General features: G+C 39.2%; 1 protein-coding gene and 1 long non-coding RNA gene across 4 annotated transcripts in view; both read right to left on the minus strand.

The window, feature by feature from the left end:
* The window catches only part of LOC115223167 (exportin-7), a 107,061-nt gene that overhangs the window by 8,494 nt on the left and 72,730 nt on the right, over positions 1 to 25,837 (minus strand). Inside the window, exons 23-31 of one of the 3 annotated variants that reach the window (XM_029793597.2) lie at positions 23,895 to 23,977; positions 22,662 to 22,716; positions 20,932 to 21,091; positions 19,472 to 19,610; positions 17,646 to 17,806; positions 17,372 to 17,470; positions 14,046 to 14,173; positions 7,840 to 7,889; positions 3,064 to 3,450 (exon numbers count right to left, since the gene is read on the minus strand). In XM_029793597.2, coding sequence (XP_029649457.1) covers positions 3,389 to 3,450; positions 7,840 to 7,889; positions 14,046 to 14,173; positions 17,372 to 17,470; positions 17,646 to 17,806; positions 19,472 to 19,610; positions 20,932 to 21,091; positions 22,662 to 22,716; positions 23,895 to 23,977 — 937 coding nt within the window. In that variant the 3' untranslated portion in view covers positions 3,064 to 3,388. Of the gene's footprint in view, positions 1 to 3,063; positions 3,451 to 7,839; positions 7,890 to 14,045; positions 14,174 to 17,371; positions 17,471 to 17,645; positions 17,807 to 19,471; positions 19,611 to 20,931; positions 21,092 to 22,661; positions 22,717 to 23,894; positions 23,978 to 25,837 lie in introns of those variants that run through there. The other 2 variants (XM_029793598.2, XM_029793596.2) reach the window with 2 other exon arrangements.
* On the minus strand, positions 12,577 to 14,029 carry LOC118767523. The gene is made up of 2 exons (XR_005003443.1): positions 13,485 to 14,029; positions 12,577 to 12,643 (listed from the first exon to the last, which is right to left on the minus strand). It is a non-coding gene; the product is annotated as an uncharacterized LOC118767523 (long non-coding RNA).

Here is a 25,837-nt window from a genome sequence, read left to right on the forward strand (position 1 = left end):
AACACATTCCTGGCCATGAAGAACCCTCCCGTTGGCAATAGGAAGCTGTCTACCATGATGGAAGTCTACTGAATCAATGGAGAAGTGGACATTAAAACGATGATGACGGTGATGCAGATTGTGATTGGAGGAATATTTAGTAGCTATTTCTAGCACGTCAAACAAATGTATAGAGGCACAACAACAATGGTCTTGATAAGAGGAGGCTAGTCCACACTACTGACACCCCCCACCAAAACACACACCCATAACTGACTGCTACTTAACTTTATCAACCACCCACCCCCAAATCAAAGTAAAGTTGTCCCAAACAGGATCTGACCACAGGATGTAAAGCAACAGACTACAACAAAGCAATTTTCATGCTCTACCAATTCTGCCAGCTCACCATCCTTAAAAGAATAAATTTCTAATTTCTCTCTGGCCAGGTAACCATGGATCTCCTCTATAACAAGACATCTGATTCTGTCTCTCTCTGTTACACTTTAACCTCCTCCAATGCTCCTCCCCTCAAAATTCCTTGTCTTGCAAATTACTTGGTGACCCTGTCAGTGCAGGTAACACATAAAAAACATCCAGGCCATACTGTGAAGTGGTTGGCATTTGGAAGGTAATCATGCTGTAATGGCCATGCCAAAACTGACCTTGCCTATGTTGGTGCCACGTAAAAAGTACTCAGTCCACTCTGAGGGGTGGTTGGTGTTAGGAAGAGCATCCAGCCATAAAAAAACCATGCTAAAACAGGCACTAGCTCCTGCCAAACTGCCCAACCCATGCCAGCATGGAAGATGGACATTAAACGATGATGATGTACAAGACAACCAATATTGAAAGAAGGGAAGAGAAGCTGGAGGGGGATGCTAGTCATTTGCAACGACCCCTACTATTTGACAGATACTTCATTTTATCGACTTCACTGGGATGCAAGGCAAAGCTGACTTCAGTGGGGTTTGAACTCAAAACATAGAACATAAAAAACCCCCACACCAAATAAAAGCAAAACATTTTATCTGATGCTGGTTGGCATTAGGAAGGGCATCCAGCCGTAGAAACATTGCCAGATCAGACTGGGCCTGGTGCAGCCTTCTGGCCTCCCAGACCCCAGTTGAACTGTCCAACCCATGCTAGCATGGAAAGCAGACGCTAAATGATGATGATGATGCTGTACTGATTCTGGGCCAATCCCTCGCTCACCACTTCTTTATTAATTACCAAAGCAGAACACAGAGATTTGTCATCAACATCATTTTAATGCAATCCCCTTTTTTACCATGCATGCATGGGTTGGATGAAGTTCATCAAGGTAGACTTCCTACAGACCAATGCCTCTCCTGTCACCAGCCCTCACCTGTTTACAAGCAAGGTGATATCCAACCCCCACTTTCATGGTCAGACATCTCGCAGAATATTGGAAATGAGTGACATTGCTATCATGCAATGTCGAAGCAAGAACACACAAACATACATATACACAAAATATACACACACATTATTTCACCTAAACAGTCACAGAAGTCTGGTGCAGGTTTCTTCCTGGCTGGTTTTTGTGAAACCATCCCACCATGCCACATGGAAGGCAGACGGTAAACGATGATATATATATATATATATATATATATATATATTTACATTATTTATATTTGACAGATATTTGTCCTCATCTTGTTGGTTGTTAACACAACGATTCCAGGCAGTGACCTTAATAATAACAACATCACAAAATACCTTAAGAATGAGAACCTAGGTTCAAAATTTCCCCAAGACACCTGATGAAGGCTGGAGGGTATCTCAGCCGAAATGTTGTGTTAACAACAAACAAGATGAGGACAAACATCCATCAAATATAAATAAAGTACATTGATATAATTTGCCCTTTCTTTATTTTTTGTTCTAAATGATGGTTCTGGGTTCAGTCCCACTGCATGGCACCTCGAGCAAGAGTGTTCCACTATAGCTCCAGACTGACCAAAGACTTGTGAGTGGATTTGGTAGATCAAAAGACTTGTGAGTGGATTTGGTAGATTTGAAAGCTCGTCACACATACATCATCATCATTTAACATCTGTTGTCCATGCTGGCATGGGTTGGATGGTTTGACCGGGGCTGGCAAGATAGGAAGGCTGCACCTGACTCCAGTTTGATTTGGCATGGTTTTCTACAGCTGGATGCCCATCCTAATGCCAACCACTCCGAGAGTGTAATGGATGCTTTCACGTGCCATTCGTGTGACACCGGTATCTGCCACGACTGCTATTTTGCTCAGCTTGATGGGTTTTCTTCTCAAGCATGACATGATGCCAAAGGTCTTGGCCATTGCCTCCGTGAGGCCCAAAACTGTTTATTTATTTATTGTTTTATTTCTAAATTAGTTTCAATCATTAAACAGCGCCCAAACTGGAGTACATCTTTTATAATAAAGTTGATGGTATCAACATATCAACTCCCTTATATATATATATATATATATATATACACACACACACACACACACACACACACATTTATATATATTTATTTATTGAACTTGGAAAAATGGAAACCAAAGAAGAACTGGGCAGAATTTGAACTCAGAAAAATAAATTAAGAATTGTGCCTAATCCACTACTAATTCTTCTACTTACACCATGTACATATATATACATATGTATGAATGTATATAATACAGACTTAAGTGTGTGCATATTAATATAAACATATATATTACATACATTCACATATACATATTTATAAACATATAAACACACACACATCTATATAAGCATGTACATATATATATATATATATAATATATATATATTATATATATATATATACATACATACATACACACACACACACACACATGTACACACATCTATATAAACATATGTACATTTATAAATATATATATATATATATATATATATAATACATACATACATACACACACACATCTATATAAACATATGTACATTTATATATATATATATGCACACACACACACATATATGTACACACACATCTCTTTTGACACTCAACTGATTCTATCTATTCATGATTTTTGAGAAACAGGAGAAGAGGTGGGTAGCTTTTCTAATTTGTAAAATATAATTCTGGAACAAACAAATCATATTCACTGGTTTTGTGGTGGTAGTCATTGATGTAAGGGTTCGGTTGGATTGAGAGAAAGGAAGAAAGAGAAGGGACGGTGGGAAGGACAAGGATAGAGGGTGAAGGGGGACATAGAGGGGGGTGGGGTGATATCAACAGACAGATGCGTTTATTTTCGACATAGATTTGATTTGAGGTGTCAGAAAAAAGGGGGAAGTGAGTGAGTCTGATTTGTCCCCGCAAAAACATCAAAGTCTTATTTCAAAACAAAAACGTCAGTTTGAAATTAGTTTCACATTTAAAACCTAGGTTGGACATAAACTGCGGTTATCACGTCTTCCAACACTCCCATGGATCTTTCTGAAAGAACAAATAGAGGTATGAATAAGCCATGAACACCAAAAAACTGGGTACACAGAAAGAGCGAGAGAGAGACAGACAGACAGACAGTGGGGTACATAGTATTTCGGATAGTTCACAGCAAGGTACACAATATTATAGAGACATCACACCAGGGAGTGCAGCTAGGGCCATAGGCTTATGTCAGCAGTGTACACAGTATTACAACAGATCAGGGGACATACTATTAATGATACATCACAGTGGGAGACACACACTCACACACGCACATATATATATATATTCTTTTATACATTTCAGCCCTGAGGTTGTGGCCATGCTGAGGCATACATACACACACACACACTACATATATATATATATATATATATATATGCATACAGACACACATATATATATATATATATATATATATATATATATATATATAGTAGTTGAATGAATTATCTTATTATGGATAATTCGGTTAACCGATACCTGGGTAGCAAATTTACGTCAGAAAAACACGGTTGAAGCTACATGCCTAGGGCAGAGATCACGTGCTTTCGTGTGGAAATGTGTGTTTTTTTAAATACAAATAAATGAAAGAATGGAGTTGAACGACGAATTAACAAAATTCCCCTATTTTCGACATATGTTTCGAAGGCTGCATATTCCTAATTTCGAAGAAATAAGGGGTGCATTATACCGCCTTCTCATCAGGAAAAACAAGGAACTTATGTCAGCATCAAGATGCACAAAAACTTTTAGATGACTGCCCACACGGAGCTCATTATCGCTATGGGCTCCGTGTGGGCAGTCATCTAAAAGTTTTTGTGCATCTTGATGCTGACATAAGTTCCTTGTTTTTCCTGATGAGAAGGCGGCATAATGCACCCCTTATTCCTTCGAAATTAGGAATATGCAGCCTTCGAAACATATGTCGAAAATAGGGGAATTTTGTTAATTCGTCGTTCAACTCCATTCTTTCATTTATTTGTACATATATATATATATATATTTACAGAGATCACAACAGGGTATACAGTAATACAGATATAAAACAGTAGGGTACATACTATTGCAAACACACCATAGCAGGGTACACTGCCAGTATTGCAGATATATCACAATAGCAGAGTTGATAGAATTACAGACATATATCATGGTAGGGTACATTAGATGTATTGCAGCAGGGTACACATCACAACAGAGTATGCCAACAGTACCACAGGCACATAACAGCTAGGTACTTCAATAGTACCACAGCTGAGTACACCAGCAGTATCACAAACACATTACAGCTTAGACATCAGAGCATGCCACACGACCAATATTAAAGACATGGTGTAACATACCATACAGCCTGTACTATAGACACATCATGGCTACAGTTAGGGGACATAGAGACATCACATTTGGGCATAAAGCTACAACCATGAATACATAGAAAGTGGATACATCGAGTACAAAGGGGGTAGAATTGTGGGGTGAGACTGACAAAAAAAAATTAAGAAAAAAACACACACACAAGGTGTTAAATCTGTGAAGAAAGAAAATCGAGTGACCTACAACAGACTCAACAGAAAGTAATAGATGGACTTCTCACCTTAGTGAGCAGGTGAGAAGTTATCTTCAGCAACACTAACAACTACTACAACTGTTACAGATATCACTACCACAACTACTACATCTACTTTCACAACAATTATTACAACTACCACCACAGCTACCATCCCCACTACCATAAGTCAACTGAATGTTCTGTTCCAAGTAATAAAACCTAATATTATGAATTGTCTCTAAAGTCATGTTTTTTTCTATTTGCACCTAAGTTTATATATATATATGTATGTATGTATATATACAGGGTGTGATGGGTAAATTGTTGCCATTTTATATTTTTAATTTCACACGTGTGCATTGCTTGTTTTCGATTTTGTTGACTACACAGTATAGTAGGGTCAGTTGGGCACCATTTGTGAGAAAAACAGCACCACGACACAATTTACTCTGCCAAAAATTTGAAGCGATATGCTGTACTGCTTGACATTCGCACCAGAAGCTTCAAATATAAAACATTTCAGAGTGTTTGGAGTGATCACTAGTGATGCTGGCGTTATGCTTCCATTCATCTTACCACACAGCCTCACACTCAACACAGAGGCCTACATAAAGTGCCTGGAGGTAGAGCTGCTCTGGGTCAATAGAGCGGCTGCTGGTACACCCTATGTCTGGCAACAGGACTTTGCACCATGCCACAAAAGCAGGAGAAGCCAGTCATAGTTGTCAGACAATTTCTGCTACCACACCACCCCACCCCTAAGATCTGGCCACCTAACTCCCCAGACTGCAACCTCCTTGATGTGTAAAGCACTGTTGAGCAAGAGACCAACAAAACTCCTTGTAACACCAAAGATGAACCGAAGGTAAAGATTATGGCAGCATTCACCAACAAGGAGATCAACCAGCAGTGTTGCAGGAGATTCCGAAGTTGTCTGGAGGCCATGGTTAAAGCCAATGGCAATTTCATTGAATAAATTTACTCTTTAGTATTTCAAGGTATCTCTCTATATATAAACGGCAGTTTGTCTGTCAGGTTGTACCCTCACCCTGACCACGGCTTTCAACCGATTCTGATGAAACTTGACACACACATAGCCCAATGTCATAATTCAAAACTAACGCAGCGAAAATTTTGAAAAGTTCCCCCAGTTCTGAAAAAATCGATAAATTCGACATGGGGTCGAGAATCTAAGCTTTTTATATGCAACACATTTTCTGGACTGTATGTGAGCTGTTCACGCGTTGGGAGGCGCAATGATGTTTTCATGTTTTCGCCCAAAGGGACAGCTAGGAACATCGTATACACAGAAGTATTTGAGTGAAGAGAAGACATTGCAACCTACACATGCGCCTTCGTTCCCTAGAGGGAAAGGACTAGATTGCGATTAGTCGTTGCCTATTAGGGTCTCTTACATACCCGGGCAATGCTGGGCTATGCTGCTAGTTTTCATATAATTCTGGTAAATATATCTGTTAAAATGAGATGTCAATGTTATTTTCATTTTTGCATAATTTAGACGACAGTTTATTCACCGCACCCTGTGTGAATATATATATATATATATATATATATATATATATACACACATATATATACATACACACACACACAGTTCACAGATGAGATCCTGAGATTCTCTGAACAGAAGACTCTTAGTGTTCAACAGATTCAAACTTAGATTCTGATGTCTTTACAGGGGATTGATTCCACAAGTTAAAGAAAGGCTATGAGAGGGATCAAGTTGATCAGGTATAGAGGCAATTATGCCTCTTATACCCTTTCTCTACCTTGTGAAATGATGCCCTGTAAAGACATTGGAATCTATATTTGATGTGTCTAATTTGCTTTATTCGCATAATTGCCTCTACATATGTGGGTGGTGTGTCTGTATATGTGTGTATCTATCTATCTATCTATCTATATATATATATATATACCTTAGCCATACACACTCATCTCTATATATAGCCATGCTAGTCATAGATAGTAACTTCCACTATACATATCTAGGCCAAGACCAGTGCTATGAACTGGTTGAAATAACAGCCAAATCCCCTACCCACCTAAATCACACCCTATTGCTTTACAAAAAAAAATTAAGAATACACTGTATGTTGTAGTCCTTGATATACCTAGGTCCTCTGGATCAAATTCTAAGACAGAGCTAAACAGAAGCAACAAGTCACATTTGTCTTTCGTTTCCAACTGTCTCTGTGTTATAACTGAATGTCCCCATTTAGAACAAGAACCTAAATATACGGACACAGCTGGGGAAACCATTGCTCAGTTGTTAATATTCCATTCTTAACTGTAATAAGGTGCCACAGGAAGCATACTCTACCTAACTGTAAAGAGGGACAACAGTGGAGGATATGCAACCCTGCTGTATAGAAGTTGTACCCCAGTGAGGTACAACTTTCTTAGCTATATATAGGGGTCCACAGTGTTTGGTAATGTCCACCTTGCTGTATACATAAGGTCAACTAAATTACGCTACCTAGATGTTTAGGAGTATCACAGAGAGGTATTGAGGTACCATTATTAAGTACAGTCCTCCTAGCTGCAAAGAACTATCAGTGTGGTACAGCCCAGGTAGCTGTAAACAGGTACCACAATGATGTAACAGTTCAATGCTGTAAACAACAGCAACACTGCAATCCAGTGACTTGCAGTGTTGAGTCCAGTGACTTGTGTGCAGAAAGCTAACTGCAAATAGTCCAGCGTCCCCACCCTAGAGGCAATTTCTTAACCCTTTCACTGGCTACAGACAACCAAAAGCTAAGCTTATTACAGTGAAGTCCTATTTAGTTGTAGTTTCAAAATAACAAGGTTTGTATCGTTACCATTATTATTTAATGGCAGAGCTGGAATCAATTTCAACTGTATGGAGAATCTGAAAAACACACAAGAGAAAAAAAAAGAAGACACAGTTCTTCATTAAATAAATTTAAATGAAATGTGAATAATAAATAAGTTTTTTTCTACTTTTGGTACAAGGCCAGCAAATTTGAAGGGGAGGGGCAAATCAGTTACATCGGCTCCAGTACTCGACTGGTACTTTTATTTTACCAACCCCCAAAGCAGGAATGAAAGGTAATGTCGACCTACATAGAATTTGAACCCAGAAATGTAAAGAGATAGATGAAAGAATGAAAAGCATTTCGTCTGATGCGCTAATGACTCTGCCAACATGCCAGGAATTGATGTAAATAATGTTGGGTTTCAAATCTCGATGCAAGACCTATAATTTCAGGGTGGCAGGTAGGTTGATTACATCAACCCCAAATGCTCGTCAGGTACTTGTTTTATTTACCCTGAAAAGATGAAAGATGACCTTGGTGGAATGTGAACTAGAAACATTAAAGACGAGATCAAATGCTACTCAGTGTTTTGCCCAACCTGTTAATAATTCTGCCAGCTCTCCGCCTTGTTAAAGTCAATAACTATTCCTTTCTAATATAGGCACAAGGCCTGAAATTTGGGGGAAAGGGGACTAGTTGATTACATCGATCCCAGCACTTGACTGGTACTTATTTAATCAATCCCAGTGCGTAACTGGTACTTATTTCATTGACCCCAAAAGGATGAAAGGCAAAGTCGACCTTAGTGGAATTTGAACTCAGAACGTAATGACATGCGAAATACCACTAAATATTTTCGTCCAGCGTGCTAACGATTCTGCCAGTTCACCACCTTAATGATAATAATAATAGCAGTTCCTTTACATGGACACATGACCCACACTTCTAAATGTACTTAACTCCCAGTACATTACTGGTACACACTTCATTAATTCCAATGAGATAAAAGAGTGGCAAAATCAACTGTGACAGGATTGAACCCACAACCTGGTAGAATGAACCTAATTACTGTAAATCATTTATAAATACTCTACAGATACTATATCATCAACCATTTACAGGACAGTTCTTTGCATGGCACCGTTTTGTTTTGTTCACTTCAACCACCAACACACTATACAACACAAGCCCAATCAATACAAGAGACAGTCACATCTACACATTACAGCCGCTTGGTCAATACATTATATGGTCATCCTGTCGATTACATTATACAGTCAGTCTATACATTATATAGTCATCCAGATGATTACATTATACAGTCGGTCTATACAAGTCAGTCTATACATTATATAGTCATATATATACATTATATAGTCAGTCTATACATTATATAGTCATCCAGTTGATTACATTATACAGTCGGTCTATACAAGTCAGTCTATACATTATATAGTCATCCAGATGATTACATTATACAGTCGGTCTATACAAGTCAGTCTATACATTATATAGTCATATATATACATTATATAGTCAGTCTATACATTATATAGTCATCCAGTCGATTACATTATATAGTCATCCAGATGATTACATTATACAGTCGGTCTATGCAAGTCAGTCTATACATTATACAGTCAGTCTATACATTATATAGTCATATATATACATTATACAGTTAGTCTATACATTATATAGTCATCCAGTCAATTACATTATACAGTATCCTCAGCATCATCATTGAATGTTCACATCCCATGCTGGCATAGGCGCATGGGTTGAAGGGTTGGAGAGGATCTGTTGACCCAAAGACTGGATATTGTGCACCAGCATCTGCTTTGGAATGGTCTCTACAGCTAGATGTCTTTCCTAATGCCAACCACAGCTGAATGCCTTTCCTAATGCTAACCCAGGACAGCCAGCAAGTACCAGGTGCCATTTTTTAAAAAATCCATACCACCTGCACTACTGAGGTCAGCATGCAGCCCCATAAGACTACGAACCTCACAGGAAGGGGCAGGTGGGTTGAAGCTAGGGGACAAGGGGCTAAGATATGAGAGAAAGCAGGGGTGGAGTGGAGTCAGAACAGGCTCTTGCAGAGGGGCTGAATGGTGACTCACATTTAGTAAGGGAAGGAGAGAATGATCAGTAAGAGTTGTGAAGAGATAAATAGTGAAGACGAGGTGTCCAGGTGGCACATCTTAACCTGTCAGCCTGTCTATACATTTCTAGTCCACATAAGTCTTTATACATTAAACAGGTATAATCTATACCTGTGTGCAATCACTCAGTCACACAAGAATCACAAAACAGAATTTTTTTCCTATTTTCATATATCAAGGATCAGCAACTTCTTTTTGATATGGTCCACTTGTATATCATATCTCTTATATATAAAAAATATCCAAATGTATCCCTGCCGTTTCCATCACTAATAAAAGCTTATGCAAACAAAAACATACACACAAAACAGAAGCAAATCATGACACAAAAGACTAATCTCTCAGCCACCAACTGCTAAAGGATTAACATAATCTAATCCAAATCTAAATTAAATACTTGGCAACATTCAACTCTTCAACTTCACTCGTACTCGACTACTGCTGTACACCATCAAAGTCAAAGTGAAATGCAACCCCAATGTACCTAATATCCCAGCGCTACACTTCATCCACGTCCAAATGACATCCTCCATCAATACACCTGGATGTGGTAGCTTCACACCACCACATCCAGGTAAAACACTCCATCTACATCCAAGTGCCATACTCCACCCTCACCCAAGCGCCATACTCCACTTACATCCATGTTCCACACCTTGTCCCTGTCCAACCAAGTATCACATTCTACCCATATCTGAGTACCTTACACTACTTACATCCAAGAATCAGACATTAACCCACATCAAAGTTCCCCACACCACCCACATCCAAGTGTCACACCCTACCCATATCTAAGTGCCATACGCCTCTTATAACCGAAATACCATACACTATCCCCGTCAACATGTCGTACCCCACTTTCAGAGATAAACCCTAAAAGAAAGAAACCCCCACCACCCCATGACCAATACCTTACAGCAAAAATAAAAATGAACTCCCCCAAAATCACCAGCAACTAAGAATTTTAAACACAGACCATTCAGGGGCAGAAAATACCCCAACAGAAAATACGCCTTCACAAAACCAAAATAACAATCAGCTAAAATGAGATGCTACCTTGAACTAATTAGATTAATAATTAATGTTAAAGACAAAAAAAAAAAATTTATATATATGCCCCAGCATGGCCACAGCTCATAAGCTGAAACTAGAATCAATCAATCATAAATATATACATATATATGGGTGTAACCAACTCACCTGTTAATGACTTCAGCTTGCAAAATTCTTCAAAGCCAGGTAGAAGTATTTCATAACAAAACAGTTAGGGGAGGAGTCATACGCTCTCACAGTAGACAACAAAAAATGTATTTAATTACTTGTGATGAGGTCAATGACAGAGCTGATGACGGACAGTTTTGTAGCACGAAGAGAGAGAACCTGCACATCTTTACTACCATAACTCCTAGCACCGATCATATCATCATAAATATATTAGAACAATTTCAAATTATACAAGCTAACTTGCACTTCATAATGATTTACAGATAATTTCAACCAGAGGTTTTTCAGCAAACCCCTAAATATAAAACCATGACTTCAATCAAGCCTTTTTGTACTCATACTTTTCAACTTTGTTCGCTTGTAGGTCTATGATGGTGCCCCACCACAATATTTAATAGTATTCACACTATATCTCTTCATATATGATGATCCCAGCTCAAAGTTTCCCCCAGCCTAATCCTTAAGGAGAAAAGACAATCCCTTCCAGACATACAGACTTTATATTTTCACCCAATCTGTCTGTTTTCTTAGTTTATCAGAACAGCCATCCCACTCCTATTACAAAGCTGCAATACTAAAGAGAAGCAGCTTTAACAAAGAAATGGTTTATAAGGAATACCCTACTAGAAAGAGGGATATCATATGGTCCGACCCACCACATAGTATGAATCTAAAAACCAACATAGCTGGATAAACATATTCCAGTTATATTTACATCTAGCATTCTATAAACTGAAGCTATATCAAAACTAGGTATTGTTGTTTGAATGTTGCCGTAAAGATGACAAAATACAATTGAGCACTACACAAACATCTGTACTCTTAATGTAGTTCTCAGGGAGATTCAGCATGATGCAGAATTACAGGTACAACATATTTTTGAAGTATCTTTCTCAAGGACACACTGTGCTGCCAAGAATCAAACTCACAACCTTACAATCATGAGCTGAATATCCCAGGCCACGCCCTTAACATAATGAAATATGACACTAAACAACAATACCCAAGAAACTATACTGGACTCACAGAGTTTACCTTTAAGAGCAGATTCAACCAGAACACCTACTTCAGGATCAGAGAGAGAGTCAACACCATTTTTCTGTAACTGTGTTTGGAAACTAAAAGATAGAATTGAAAATATCCCTGACCCTGGAGCCTACTAAATACTTGGCTTACAATGAGAGTGACCTCCCTTCGACTGTTAGAAACAGACAAAATGCATTAATCATCTCCCTTGAATTTTACTAGTGCCAACCGACAGCAGGAACCAGCCACCATTATCTTGTTTTTTAGCATTTCACAGTCTGAGAGCCTTAACAATCATACATACAGACAAGCAACTTGATCGACATTACCTAAATAAATAAACGCTACGATATTTCTGCTCTTATTCTCTTCTTCCTGCTTGTATTTCGAAATGCAAAAATGTGTTTGTTCATGTGTGTAAATCTATCTATCTATATATATATATATATATATATATATATATATGTCCTTAAATCCTTAAAAATGTTTTAGCCTGAAGGTTCAGCAAAGATTTGCTTCATCACATACCAAAGTTTAGAAATAACAGTCAAAAAACCTTAGCTATTTCTTCTACTTTAAAAGGGACTCCCAGAAAAACCAAAGTACTTGAAAACAAGTACTTTGGTTTTTCTGGGAGTCCCTTTTAAAGTAGGAGAAATAGCTAAGGTTTCTTGACTGCTATTTCTAAACTTCGGTATGTGGTAAAGCAAATCTTTGCTGAACCCTAATTATAAAGTATTACTTAAGCTTACCATGAAATGTTCTTTTTCATGCCGAATTCTACTTGGAGAAATTATTGATTACTTCGTAATTAATTAATTTTACCCTTTGTTATTATTATCTATATACTTATATATATATATACACACACACACACACACACATAGGTGCAGGCGTGGCCGTGTGGTAAGGAGCTTACTTTCAACCACATGTTTCTGGGTTTAGTGCCTGCATGACACCTTGAGCAAGTACCTTCTACTATAGAACCAGGTCGACTAAAGCCTTGTAAGAGGATTTGGTAGACATTGTGTGTGTGAATGTGTTTGCCCCCAGCACTACCTGACAACCAGTGTCGGTTTGTTTATGTCCCTGTGACTGAGAAATTCAGTAAAAGAGACTTCTAGAATAAGTATCAGGCTTTAAAAAAAATGTGCAGAGGTTGATTTGTTTGAGAAAGAAACCCTTCAGGGCAGTGCCCCAGCATAACTACAGTCCAATGACTGAAACAAGTAAAAGGTAATATATATATATTCTTTTAATGGCTTTCACCACTTGACAGTTCTCATACTGGGGCAGCAGGGCCCTCAAGAGTATAGCCAATGACACCACCTTCCATTCGTTGATAGGTTCTTAATTCATTGACATCAGGAAAGAGAAAGGTAAAGTTCACCGTGGCAGGATTTAAAAATTAAATAATAAATATAAAAAACAGTAACCAAATGCCATCAGGTATATTTTGTTCACTTCTGCCAATCTCCCTCTATCGATACATATACATATATATATATGTATGTTTATGTGTATATGTAGGAGAGAGAGAGAGACAGGGGTGTATATAAGAAAATCTGAAAAGAAACCTGGAAATAAAGAGAGAGGGAGAGAGAGAAAGGAAACATGGTAACAACAAGGAAAATAAACTAAAGAATGTGGAGAAAGGAAAAAGGAATCAGACAGGTGTGAAAGTGGTACCAAGTTCAAAATTCAATGTTGTTCCTGTTAAACAGAGAGAGAGAAGGAAAGGGAGATCTCTCAGTGTAATCTGTAAAATAAAAAAGAGAAAATGTAATTTATATTGGGTGGGGAAAAAGAAGTGGGCAACAAGGCTAGGTTTACCTGTCTCGATTTTTGGTAAGTAAAGATCGTTCAATTCCCTCCATCAAGTTCTCAAAACATTGTGCCATGGCTGGCTGTTTGTCTGCAGGTTGGCTGGAAATGATGCTGTCTTTCAGTTTATGGAAATACTGAAAGAGAATAAGAAGAAGAAGGAAATAAGAAAATATGCCAAAATAACAACTACATCTAAAAGAAATCAAAATCAAAATCGATCAACATCAATGGAATTTGTAGCTGTGATTCCAGTGCCAGTGGCACGTAAGAGAACCATCCGAACGTGGCCGTAGCCAGCGCCGCCCTGACTAGCCTCTGTGCCGGTGGCACGTAAAAAGCACCATCCGATAGTGGCCGTTTACCAGCCTCGTCTGGCACCTCTGCCGGTGGCACGTAAAATGCACCCACTACACTCACGGAGTGGTTGGCGTTAGGAAGGGCATCCAGCTGTAGAAACACTGCCAGATCAGACTGGGCCTGGTGCAGCCTTCTGGCTTCCCAGACCCCAGTTGAACCGTCCAACCCATGCCAGCATGGAAAGCGGACGTTAAACGATGATGATAATCTACAACATTACCAAAACCTTTATTACCATTGGGAGCACAACCAATGATGACAATCATCACCACAGCCACTGACATGAGACCAGTGGCAGCATCACTGTAGATCTCATTCATAATCAGGGTAGGAGAGGTTTTGGCACAGCTGGTTTGGCGCCACCAATTTGGCATTGCTGATCTGACACTGACATGTTTGACATTATAGGGTTTAATATTTCTCTCATCCTTTTCCCCACTTCCCACTGGTTCTCTTCAACTCCATCATCTTCTCTTTCTCTGTTTTATGCATGTAAGCATATTTCTTCTCTTCACGTGTACAAAGAGACAGAAAGTGTTTATGCCAATTATGGTGGCGAGCTGGCAGAAACATTAGCAACGCCAGGCGAAATGCTTAGCGGTATTTCGCCTGCCGTTACGACTTTGCCTTTCATCCTTTCAGGGTCGATTAAATAAGTACCAGTTACGTACTGGGGTCGATGTAATCGACTTAATCCATTTGTCTGTCCTTGTTTGCCCTCTCTGTGTCTGTGTTTAGCCCCTTCTGGGTAGTAAAGAAATAGGTATTTCGTCTGCCGTTACGTTGTGAGTTCAAATTCTGCCGAGGTCGACTTCGCCTTTCATCCTTTCGGGGTCGATTAAATAAGTACCAGTTACGCACTGGAGTCGATGTAATCGACTTAATCCATTTGTCTGTCCTTGTTTGCCCTCTCTGTGTTTAGCCCCTTCTGGGTAGTAAAGAAATCAGAAACTGTTTATGCCAATTATGTTCAATTTATAAATTGTAGTGTCACTCTCTGTCTCACTCAATCTTTCTCTGTGTGTGCGCGCACACACACACATGTGCATGTGTTAGCCTCCAGTGCCGAAACAGACATGTCATCCAATCAGTGGTGCAAAACTCCCAGCATCTAAACAACTTCCCCGATCGTCTCAATCAGTCTTAATCACAACCAAAACTATGCAGTCCATCTGTAAAGCCCCCCACTGTAATCACCACCAGAGCCACAGCTCCTCACCTATCAATCAAGCAACACCTATAGAGCGATTCACTATCAAACCAGTAAGCTAAGATAGAACCAACCAGTTTTTCACACACACACAGGTGAGGATGGAGATGGCTCCTTTGTGGGGACAACTGATTTTACAGCTGAGCCATAAGGATACACAAGAAATAGATTTTCTTAAATGCCCTGGAGGTGGATAGTATCTGTTGCTAGATTTTTGCTAGAGTAAAAATAGGCTGGGCATAATTCAATGAGCTATTACACTGTGTAACATGATATTTGTTCTTGGGGAGCAACTGCTATATCCCTGGCCACACTGCGGTCATCACTCTGTGACCAGACATTGTCCTCATGCCTGAGTCCACCAAGCAAGTGGTGCTGTTGGAGCTGACTGTCCCATGGGAAGATCACCGAGAAGAAGCTCTCCAAGTACGCGGGTCTGGTCAGTGGCTGCCAGCGGGCTGGTTGGAGAGGAAGGGTGTCTCCCAGTGGAGGTTGGATGCAGGGGTTTCACAGCCCACTCCCTGACCAGAGCCTTCAGCAGTTTGGGCAACGAGGGAATGAGAAGGAGGAATGCCATCTGCAGGACCACCGATGCGGCAGAGAGGGCCTCAAGATTGCTGTGGATCAAAAGAGGAGAGCCGTGGGGTAGCTAGCTGGCCATCTGGACACAAGCTGGGGTCTGATCAGCCCCAGCTGGGTCACCTGGAGGAGAGTGTATAATGTTGAAAGACCCAAAACGCCCGATGATACTAGGCACATCACTAAAGATGTGTCCAGATGCATCAGTCATTGATGTATGTTCACAACACTGTATAACATGATTTTTGTCCTTGGGTAGCAAATGTTATTTCCAATTTGATTACCTCTACAAAGTATGAAAAATGGCTAATATTTCGTTCAAACTTTGCTTTTATTACATTTATTCAAACCCCAAAGAATCCCTCTCAACACATGGCTACTATGCTCTCCCACTACTCCTGCTCATGATTAGAGATGCACATATTGTTAGCCACTAAGGGACATGCTCAAGTGGTTACGGTCAAGGCAAATGACAAGCAGATCTGTGGTATTGAGCAGAATATTTGCTATAACGATATTTCTGTTTCGGCAACTCAGTGCTGAATCTATCTGAAATGTAATGGAAAATAGGTCAGTTCCAAAACATTGATGTTCAGGTCACAAAAGCAAAGTCTGAAAGGAATAGTAGTCACTTCCTTTGATTTCTGAATAGAAGCAAATAGGAAATAACACTTACCAACCAAAGACAAAAAATTTTTTTTTAGTTTGTTATAGCATTATTTCTCCTGGCAATGAAAGGTCTGTCCCTCTCAGAGTAAAAGGCAGATTGTATGATGTTTGTACACAAACAGCAATGCTACATGGTGCTAAGACAGGAGCCCAGAAGGTAGAGGACATGTGAAGACTTGAGAGGAATGAAGATAGTATACACCTGTGCAATATCAGTGCAGATGTGTTAATGTAATGAATGGCAATGGAGGTCCAGTGGGGTAAAACAGGAAACAAAGGGGTCCAGAAGTAAAAAAAAATAGTTGAGAACCACTATTGCACATCACCCCTCCATTACTTTCTAAGCCACTTCTACACCTCTCATCTTGTCCCCTGCTCACCATACTGACGTTTCCCAAACTACACCTCCACCCTTCTTCATCTCTCACTATACCGTCTATGTACAACTAACTGCTATGATGTGTTGACCAATTCCAAAGCAAATGACATAGCAACAAACCAAAATGAATTTACTTACATCTTCATTCAGCAAGATAAGGCCCAGGAGAGGCCGGGACATGGACCACTGATTACGACAGTCTTCAAACATGATAATATTTAGAACGGTTGATAACATCTGAAACAGAAGAACACAACAGACAGTTGAGGTGAGATCTCTATAAATTACAGTCATTTAATTTTATTCACTCTGGAACGATGAAAAACAAAGATTATCTTAACAGAATTTGAAGCACTGCTAACATAACACACACACATATATATATATAGACATAATCAAGAAGTTTTCTCACCTGTTGTAAAATTTCTGGATGGACTTCAAGGATTCTGAGGAATGCTTCACTGTCTCGTATGCTGGTCGGGTGGTTTTTCTTTTTCTTTCGAGTTAGACGTCGAAATAGATATGTAACAATATTGTCAAGTATTGCACAACAGCCTGTACACACCATAGTGTCTAAATATTGCAATTAGAAACACAGAACATGTATATATATATATATGTGATAACAATACATATTGCCAAGTATTACATAACAAAATCAGTACAAACTACACATACCATAATGTGATTCATCATCATCATCGTTCGTCCATTTTCGATGATAGCATGGGCTGGACGGTTCAACTGGGGTCTGGGAAGCCAGAAGGCTCCACCAGGCCCAGTCTGATCTGGCAGTGTTTCTAAAGGTGGATGCCCTTCCTAACGCCAACCACTCCATGAGTGTAGTGGGTGCTTTTTACGTGCCACCTGCACAGATGCCAGACGAGGCTGGCAACGGCCACCGGCACTGGTATCACAGCTACAATTTCCATTGATGTTGATCGATTTCAATTAGAAATAATAATAATAATCCTTTTTATTATAAGCACAAGACCTGAAATTTGGGGGGCAGGGGTTAAATCGATTACACCAACCCAGAATACAACTGGAACTTAATTCATCAACCCTGAGAGGATAAAAGGCAAAGTCGACCTCAGCTGAGTTTGAACTCAGAAAGTCAAGGTTGATGAAATACTGCTAAGCATTTCTACCAGCGTTCTAATGGTTCTGCAAGCTCACCACTTTTATAATAATAACAATAATGCTTTCTACTATAGGCACAAGGCCTGAAATTTGGGGGAGGGGGACAGTCGATTACTTCGACCCCAGTGTATAACTGATACTTAGTTTATCGACCTCGGAGAGATGAAAGACAAAGTTGACCCCAGCAGAATTTGAACTCAGAATGTAGTGGCAGACAAAATACCGCTAAGCATTTCGCCTGGCATGCTAACGCTTCTTCCAGCTTGCCATCTTTATAATAATAATAATAATAATAATACAACAGAAGGTGTTGAGGCCACATACCCCAATCAAGAGGATTAGCCCGAAAGTGTTCTGTGCCGGCGCCATGTAAAAGGCACTCACGCCAGTGCCACATTCGCAGGGGTTGTGCAGGAGGTATGTCAAAAGCACCCAGCACACATTGTAAAGCGGTCAGCATTAGGAAGAGCATTCAGACGTAGAAACCAAGACAAATCAGACTGAAACCTGATGCAGCTTCCAAGTTGTGGTCAAACCATCAAACCCATACCAGCATGGAAAATGGTTGTTAAAGAATGATAATGATGATGAATACAATACTGCCAAGAATTACATAACCAAGTCAGTACAAACTACGCACACCATAGTGTCTGAATATTGCAATTAGAAATATAGAACATATATATATATATATTCCGGCAGGGGGTGGTGGCGATCCCTGCTGTACTTTTTCGCCACAACTTTCTCTCACTCTTTCTTTTGTTGGCCCGCTTGCTTAGCCAGCGGGGTGGCGTCACTTGAAGGCTAAAACAATGCGAAGCGCATTGTGACCAGCGATGTGTAACAACATCTGATAGCCTGGTCGTATTTGATGGCCTACAAGATGTACCCTAGCCTGGGCTATACTTTTGTAAAATACATTACTACTAAAATAATGTTTTAATTCCTCCACATACCTGTATAACATTGTTATTACCGGTAATTATAAGCAATTTATTGCATCCACATTCGATATAAAGCTAAACAACAATCAGAAAAAAATATAAGACATCCAACAACAACAACAACAACACGAACACCATTAACAAAACCTACCTAAAGCAGTTAGTCCCTCAGATATTGTTGAAAGAATGTAGAGAAAGACTTGCGGTTCCAAGTTGCTGATAAACATCATGTGATCTTGAGCAAGGCATTCTAGCAATGCGTAATAGTTTTGGCTGAGTTTTGGATAATCCTAATATTATAAGAAGAAAAAATTTTTCAAATTAAAAAAAAAACATCTATAAAACTTATACAGGTAATATTATGTGTATACTGTAACTGCTTCCCCATTCTGTGAGAGAGAAGCAAGAAATATTTGACCAAGATTACTCAAATGTTAGCAAATGAAAATAAAAGAAAATGGTTTTTCCACAATGGCAATTCAAATGTGCAACAAATAAAAGAAAAAATGTTTGCCAATTAGTTTGTTTAACAAAGTTCTGACTATAGCTGAGGTTTTAATGAAGGAGAACAGGAAATTTATTAAAAAATTTCAATCTCTAGTGTAATGTGCCAATTAAAATGATCAGCAAATGCAAAAAAGAAAAAAAAAGAATCTTGCTTAAGATGAGTTGTACAAAAATGAGTGTTCTAACATTTCAGATCTTATGTAAAATATTACAATTCCTCTTTCTTAAACCCTTTTTGGTCAAATGTATTGCTTATTTATCTCCATTGTTTTGAATGAATCACACATTATTTTGCTACTTCAAGATTTCAATGGTGTGTTTGTCTATTTTTAGGGTGACATTGTAGGGTAGGTTTGAGAAGTTGGGTCTGGTCAGCTTTAACATAAAACATGTAGAATTTTTTGGCCAGATTAAATGCTAAGGGGTTAAAAGTTAACAAAATATTTTCTTTTACCAATTTCTACTGTTTTTCTTGCCAATAAAGACCATTATTATATTCTACTGGTTTAGGCATTTATTCTCTCTCCCTCTCTCCTTTTAGAAACTTAATGAACTGAGTTTTCTAATATGCACAAAGCTTCCAGAATCTGTTCACATATTTCATAATACATCATTGGTACAGTTATTAAACTTTGATATAAGTTAAGTTAATTTTTTGGCTCAAAAAGCAAAAAGCAAGGCCATGTAGGAGGACATGGAGTTATGTACAGGGAGGGTGTTCATGCAAAGAGTTCAGGCCATTTCTGGTCAAGAGAGACATTGAACCAAGCGGTCGTCGGCATCTTCACTATCTCGTCTGGCAGCTGATTCCACGGATCCACAACCCGGACGGAGAAAGCCCCTCTCCTTCAACTGAGATGAAATCGTCGCAGATAGAGCTTTTCGGAGTGACCCCACATCCGACGCTCTGGAGCAGGAGTGAAGAACAGCTCATCAACATGTACTTATTCTAAATCACTGATATCACACAACTGGTGTGTGGTAGACAGGGATATACTGAAAACAAAAAACATTTGGTATCAAGTAGTTGTACACACATTTCCTCTCTCTCTCTCACATACATAGACAAATATACTCAGATCTGATGAAAAGGGAATCACTTACCAAAAGATCATTCTGTGGTATGGATAATAACAACTTGACAAACATTGCTAAAGCATTATCAAGGGCATCATCACCATAAAGCCTGAACACACCAAAATTTACATAGTTTCCACACAGGGCTGCCTTCAACATTGAAAAACATATGGAAATTCCTTTTAATGTGGGAGACAAAGAGTTAAGGATAACACAGTGACAGTTTGATGATTAAATACACAAGGTATCAGCTGATGTGAAACATTTACTGGTACCATAAAGGTTAGCAGCTCCAAAGACTATATAAGAAAACACAAAATCTACAGGACACGTTTCATGAAAGCCAAACCCAATACCTCATTTAACAGCACCCCTAGTCTTAGGGTGCCTTTAGTACTCTGTACTCTTCACCAGCAATTACAGCCTTTGTAGGTATAGTAGAGATCATCATCATCGTTTAACGTCCGTTTTCCATGCAAACATGGGTTGGACAATGTATGCACATATATGCAGCGCTATGCGTGTCGAAAGTTTTCTACGGCCAGATGCCCTTACTGACGCCAACCCCCACTTGTTGCCAAGCGAAGTAGTTTTTCCCTCTCTCTCTTTCAGAGAGGCACTGAGCAGCTATACACACACGACAGTAGCTCTCGCCTACCGAATTCAATCACAAAGCTTCGGTCGGCTCAGGGCTATAGTGGAAGACACCTACCCAAAGTGCCACGCAGTGGGACTGAACCTGAAACCATGTAGCTAGGAAGCAAGCTCCCTAACCACACAGCCATGCCCAGATGATGATGATAATAATAATAATAATAAATGTCCTGATGCTTAACCAGGCAGTGGCTCTCATAGCTTCTGATCTTAACTGATTATATTGTACGTTGTTTTGTCTTGGTATAAAAGATGGGGTACAGCAAATATTTTTCTCAATACCACAGATTTGCTTGTCAGTTGAGTGTGTCCTTTTGTGGCTGACGATATGTGCATCTCTGATCATGAGCAGAAGTAGTGGGGGAGCATCATAGCCATGTGTTGAGAGAGATTCTTTCAGGTTTGGACAATTCACCTCTGGAAGCATGGGTGTTTTGTTCAACATCCTCAAACAAACCTTATTCAGGGACCATTTGAGTGGGATGGGCTACTCGACCTGAAAAAGATTCTGATAGGGCCCCACCTGCAAGGTCATGTGCTGTTTATCTTGATATAAGATCACCATGTCATGCACTTATGGTTGTGATGCATGTGCCTCGTGTACCCTTATCAGACGGGTAGTTATGATGGGTATACTGGGCTTCATATGTTTTTACCCAGTGTCACTTTGATGGCATGCACTGTTCTCTCACTCAATAATAATAATAATGGCGATGACGATGACAACGACGACGATGAATGGTGCAGCAGCAGACAAAAATGCCTTGCAATAATTTAGTTGCAACCCTTTGCATTCCAAGTTCAATTCATGTGAGAGCCAGCTTTGCTTTTACTCCACTAGGGGTTGATTTCAGTAACAATAACCTAATCCTCTCACAAAATGTTTGATCTTTGAGCATGTGTTACAAAACAATTATTATGAAAAAAAAACGAAGTGCCATCTATCCCTATATCAAGACAGATTATAACACAGGGGTTCCCTGTCAAACACCATCAGGCTCCTAAAGCCGTAAGCTCTATGTAAACTGCAAACAATAATATGCTTCAAAAGGGTCAACTTGGGAAATTATGGTGAAGTTTTTATATTTCACATGAAAGGATATTTCATAGGGTACAATTGATCCTTGGGAATATCACCAATAGAAAGGATTCGTTCACCTGGAAATAACAAAGAGATAAAAAAAAATATTATTTTAAATAAATAAGTTACATATAGGTTTCCATTAAGTAATTAATATTTGCAATTTCTTATAATTATTTTATTGATTTCTTTCATTGGGCATTAGCTATACTGGAGTTCACTTTGATCAGACCCAAATATTTCAGGTTGGTAACTTAGTTTATTAATCTTTGTGTGTCAAATTACAAAGTTAAAGGACACAGACATAAATACACACATACATACATATATAAGTTAAGAGACACATAGAAACACAGACAAACACAAATACATACATATACACATATATATATAAGTTAATATTTAAGTGCTCATAGGACGCCGACAAAGCACGTTCACTGTCTATGGCTACCTGGTGTTGTCTGCGGTAATGACACAATTGTCGCTGGATCTGCCTCAGGAATTCCTCGGTGTCTGTTGAGTATGAAACAAATGATAGGGATGGAAAAGGGAATACTCGGGGAAACCTTATTGCTCACAATGATCATTTCAACACATCCTGCATCAATCCCTAGCTGGTGGGAAACTATATAGCTAGTTGTGGTGCATCCTTCAGGTCTCATCAGGTGATGTAACAAGAGATGTCTCATTAAATGAACTTTGTTTCATTCAGGTTTAAGTATTGGGCAGGAATGGCAAGAGACAGATTCCATTGGAAAGTTATAGAACTAGGCAGGGAGTAATTAAGAAAAATAATAATAATAATAATAAATATAAAATGTACAATAAAGTAAAACATCAGTACCCAGATATAGTTACTTCGGCATTCATGTATCCCAACCCAAAATTATATGAGTCACAATTAGATGAGGAGCTGTCCTGATGACTAAATCACTTGATCGTAAATTAAAATCTTTGTGTTGGGCCTCTGACCAAGGCCCTAAATCTCTGCTCACGGTCTGGCTGACAGAAAAATAAGAGAAATTAAAAGGCAGATTGGACTTCCTACTTCACTGCTGAGTGTTTAGTGACAGAAGAAAGGTCATCCACCAAACTGGAAGAAAAACAAAACGACGGATCCAATAGAACCGTCCCTTTCATGCAAACATCATAAAATGGAGGAGGAGAAGGAGTGAAAATAAAAAAGACAATAAATAAATAAACAGAATAAACAAATTGAGAGACATTGATGGAATGTTTAAGAGGAAATACTCACCATAACTAACAACAATTTTGCTAATTTCTCTAAACAATAACACGCCATTTGGAGAAGAAACATCAAACTGTAACCGCTGTGAGCTGAAAACAACATTCAGACAGGGATTTTGAAAACAAGAAATTTATTAATTTAAGGAAATTAAATATATAAAAAAACAAAAACAGTTAAGATTATAAATTTTCAGAACTATTAACCTCTCATCGTTATCTCATTATCATAATTTTTATGCAGGTTCGTCAAGGCATGAATTGGATTCTGCTCAATACCACAGACTTGTTTGACAGTAATCGCTTGACATGACCCTTAGTGGCTGGCAATATGTGTATTTCTGATCATGAGCAGAAGTAGTTGGGGAGCATCATAACCATATCTTGAGTAAGATTCTCTGGGGGTTGGATAAAGGTAACAAAAGCAAGAGTCGAAGGAAATATTAGCCACTTTTCCTATTTTCTAAGGGTAAAAGGGTTCAATATACATGAGGTACATTTGAAGGATCTTGGGAATAAGAAGTTCGCAATTGCCCCAGCTCCCTTTCAGGGTTGGCGAAAGCGATGTGGTGGACAACGAAAAACCTGGCTGATGACAGTCAAGGCTGATCTGGAACCCAACCTAGGCCCCCCTATCTATGGCGTTCGCCGCTGGAATAAGAGTGGTTGGAGATCACGCGGTCGTTAGCCTCAAATTGCCAGGCCTGGTCGGCGTTTGTGAGAGATGCAGCACTGAGGATGAATGAAGCCAGCTCAACCCACCCCGGGTGAATGCTGTAAGAAGAAGAAGGGTAAAAGGGTAAAGACACTATTCGGTCATGAATGACCATGGGATTGCACCTAGAAAGTTCCCTTCAAAGGCACAGGTCCAGGCAAGGTTGTTTATGGAAGACTAGCAGTCACCCATGCATACCAGCCTCTCCTCTCTGCACCACTGACATTATCAAAGAGAAAGGCAAAGTCTGATACAGCTTAGCACCAGTGACATCGTAACTCATTTCTACAGCTGGGTGAACTGGAACGTGAAATAAAGGGTCTTGCTCAAGAACACAACACACAGCCCAGTCCTGGAATTGAACTCACTATCTCATGATTGTGAACCTGACACTCTAACCACTGAGCCCTGTGCCTTCACGCAAATAGGAAATAACAGTTGCTACCCAAGGACAAAGATGATGTTACACAGTAGAAGTGATCAAAACTTAGTGGAGATACAAATGTTTAAAATGGTTTAACATGTTTCATCTCCACAGATGAGGTTTAATAGTAGGAAAACTGATAAACTTAACAACTCATTGCAAATTTTTTCAAAAATGTTTAAATAATAGCAATACTATCAGTAATGGTTGAATTTCTTCCTTTTTTTAATAATTTTAATATATCATATCTATTATTCAATTCTAATATGGATAACTTGAGAAAAAGTAGGTTGCTTGTTTTTAATGTTGAATATTTTCAAACGTGAGATACGTTGACTGTAGAGCTAAACTTGCTTCCCTACAAACTATATGGTCAGAAGATCAAATGCCACACACTGCCATTAGATTGTGCTTCATGAGTTAAGAGCACCTTACACCTCACCTACCCCTGTTTGCTCTTGTTGGCCTCCCTATCTTCAATAACACAAACCCTTTTAACTCCACAGCCATGCCAGGACACCACCTTGGAGGGTTTAGTCAAACAAATCAAAGCCCAGTATTTATTTTCTTGTTGTCGTGAAGGCATATGGCTCAGTGGTTAGAGCATTGGACTCACAATCATGAGGTAGTGAGTTCAATTCCTAGACTAGGTGGCATGTTGTATTCTTGAGTAAGACACTTTATTTCACGTTGCTCCAGTTCACTCATCTGTAGAAATGAGTTGCAATGTCACAGGTGCCAAGCAGTATCAGCCTTTGCCTTTCCCTTGGATAACATTGGTGGAGAGGAGAGGCTGGTACGCATGGGCAACTGT

Source organism: Octopus sinensis, linkage group LG22 (assembly GCF_006345805.1).
Source record: "Octopus sinensis linkage group LG22, ASM634580v1, whole genome shotgun sequence".
In the NCBI taxonomy this organism is placed as follows: Eukaryota; Metazoa; Mollusca; class Cephalopoda; order Octopoda; family Octopodidae; genus Octopus; species Octopus sinensis.